General features: G+C 48.7%; 1 protein-coding gene across 1 annotated transcript; it reads left to right on the forward strand.

The window, feature by feature from the left end:
- The first annotated feature begins 247 nt into the window (after positions 1–247).
- Positions 248–2872, forward strand: LOC135385095 (membrane metallo-endopeptidase-like 1). The gene has a single exon (XM_064614271.1). The coding sequence runs from the start codon at positions 248–250 to the stop codon at positions 2870–2872; it is 2625 nt and encodes an 874-aa protein (XP_064470341.1).
- Positions 2873–3163: the final 291 nt, after the last annotated feature.

Consider the following 3163-nt stretch of genomic DNA (forward strand, 5'->3'; position numbering starts at 1 on the left):
TACATCTCAACAACTTTTGTCATTGTGACAACGTTTACAATAGTTATTATAATATTGTCGTTGTGATAGTGCCTTGTCTTATGGCATGCCGAAACGCTATTCGCAACTGGAACATATAAGACGGAACTTCGAAAAAGCCGTGCGGCAAGGAGTAATTTATGTCACAGACAGACGGAAGGTTTCTTATGCGCGTGGCTTCTTATTTCTGTAACTTTTGACGCAGGAACAGCAACCAGCCACTTCAAGAATGGCCAAGCGCTGGGGATTTGGCATCACATTCTTTCTTGCTGCATTAGCACTCGTGCTAGGAATTTCTTTCATGGCTGCTGGAATAAAGCGAAGCGACAGGCCGCTAGCAACAGGGGACAACAACCTAACTTACGCCGACAACAGTTCATCAAGTAGATATCCACTCATTCAGCAACAGGCGCTTGGAGCCGCGCCTTTGCCGTCAGTCTATGGACGTGGCTATAACGTGCGTAAAAGCGAGACAGACCTTAAAGGTTCGCCCGGACGGGATGTAGTTGGACGTGGCATCGACAAGGACAATTACAAGCAAATTGAATTTAAAACATTCAGGCGCCATAAATTAGAAGCTTCGAATCTGGAAACAAGGGTAGATAAACGAAACCAACCGGGCGGATATGAAAGTTACAAAGGAGATAGAAGCGAGAGTCTCTACCAGCCCAGGATGCAGATAGTGCACAGTAGCGTGCAGGACACTGTGTACGGACCAGATAGGGGCAAAGGAGATGCGAGAAGGGAGGGCCTCCGCGGAGGTCCCGAAACAGGGAGTCAGAAGAAGACGAAAGAGAAATGGCATGAAGCTGGCACGCAGGACGGAAAGTACGACGCTGGTCGGGAAGAAGCAGTCGTGACCAGCAAGACCCACGACTCCGCCGGAGCTGACATCATGGCCGTGAGGGCCAATTCAGGCAAAACGGTTTGCAATACAGCAGACTGCGAATACATGCGCTGGATTGTGAATGCTTCCGTGGACACTAGAAAGAACCCGTGCAGTAACTTCTACGAATATGCCTGCGGCATGGCTAACAAGGCATTGGAAAATGATGACAGCATGGTGAAAGGGGGCATGCTCCATATTATCACTGAGAGACTGCTCGATGCAGTCGCGGAAACGCTGTACCATGCGTACCTGGGGAGAACCAGCAATCAAACTGGTTTCGAAAAAGTCGCTGCTCTCTACGTCGCCTGTCAGAACAACACGGAGACTTTCGACGATGCGGATCGAAACTCGGTTGTAAATTTTCTGACGGATCATCATATGTTGCCGACGGAAAACTTAACTTTCGACCCACTAGACAAACAGATTGAGTTGATGTTTGAGGGTTTTGCACTGACGTTCAAATTAGCTGCAGTTCCAGCAGTTCTGACAAGGGATGTGAAATTCTTTTTGAGACTGCCAAGTGACCTCGATTTCCTTCGCTGGGGACCGATGGAATCCTTTGACAAAAGGCGAAATACGTATGAAGAAGTCTTCAAAGACATCTTCCCTGCAGCTGCATTCAATGAGACAACGTTAAACGAATTCCTCATTGGGGAACACGAATTAATAGAGATTTTGAGGATGAAGTACAGAAAGAATTTGCGCCTGATCCCCATGACACAGGTAGGTCTCGTGCTTCAAGACAAAGGTCTCACAGACAGATGGATTACAGCCCTCGAAATGCACACAAATTGGCGCCTTCCTGCACGCCATACGCTTCATGCATCAGAGCAAGATATACACTTTCTGCACAATCTCTTCGGAAGTGAGGCCAAGATAAGTACAGGTTCGTTGCGGAAGTTCCTCGCCTGGCGAGTAATATTCTTGATTTACGGAACCTCGAACCACGTGTTGCATCGCACCAGGAAGCAATGCTTATACGAAACGGTCATTGCATTCCCGTTCGTAGCACTGTCCGAGGCGATCTTCCAGACAGAAGGAATCACCAAAGAGAAAATGTTTGCCGCCCAACAGATGACGCAAAACATATTGGATGAAATTGGACGCACTCTGAAAGGGTCACCGTGGCTGGAGCGCAAGACGCGAGTAGACGCGCATCAGAAGTTAACCAGCGTTTCACGCGTCGTCGGCTTCCCTCTCGGACTGTGGAGCAGTGAAGCAATCGACCATTATATGATGGACGTTCCGGACGTCGGCAAATCTTTTCTCGCCAGCACTATTGAAGTCGTGAAAGCAGTCACGAAGAGAGACTGGGATCTCTTCTTGGACGCCAAATCGTTTGACGCAGTTCTTGACCTCTTCATATCCAAAATTGCCAAAATGTACCTGGCGAACGCAACGTACCTTTGGGACTACAATGCCCTGGTCCTCTCTCCGGCTGCAATTGCTAAGCCCGTGTTTATCTACGGCGGGCCTCCCGAAGTCAATTACGGAGCCCTGGGTCGTCTGGTTAGCTCTGAAATAATGCGCGCCTTCGACGAAATTGGACAAAAGTATGACGCTGCCGGCCAACCCGACGACTGGTTTACGAACGGCAGCAAAATGGCTTTCGCTGAGAAACTCAGGTGCCACCGGGAAAGACTTGAGGCTTCTCCCCTTGCGAGGCGCTACGGAGATCACCCGCAGTATCTCACCGACATCATGAGTGCGGACACTCTGCTCAGAGCCTACAGGAAAGCCTCGGACGAGTCATCTGTTACCTTGGGCTATGTCAAGGGGCTGACCAGTGAACAACTGTTCTATGTGTCCTGGTGCTTGCTCTGGTGCGGAAAGGACATGCCGGGAGAACCACCACTAGAAGGAAAGTGCAACCTGCCTCTCATGAACACTGAAGATTTTAGCGAAGCTTTTAAGTGCCCCATCGGTGCTCCAATGAACGCCGTTAAAAAGTGCCAATTCTGGTAAAATGTTGCTACATGTCTGTCCACAGAATCAGAGGTGAATATACTACAGTGATGTCATCATTGCAATGCTGTCACATAAAAATTTGTCATTAATGTAATGGTTTGTTAACTTGAGGGGACTTTGTACCGGATATCCGTAACATGAACGCGGATGACACTTTTGATGCTGTGATCGCGATATCGAACTATAGTAACCAAACAGCCACGAATAGGCAAATGCACGGGCAGATAAAACTCGTCGTCGTCGACGACTTCCCGCCTTGCTGCTTCGAGTGATCGGAAACAAAACAAA

Source organism: Ornithodoros turicata, chromosome 2, assembly GCF_037126465.1.
Source record: "Ornithodoros turicata isolate Travis chromosome 2, ASM3712646v1, whole genome shotgun sequence".
Taxonomy (NCBI): domain Eukaryota; kingdom Metazoa; phylum Arthropoda; class Arachnida; order Ixodida; family Argasidae; genus Ornithodoros; species Ornithodoros turicata.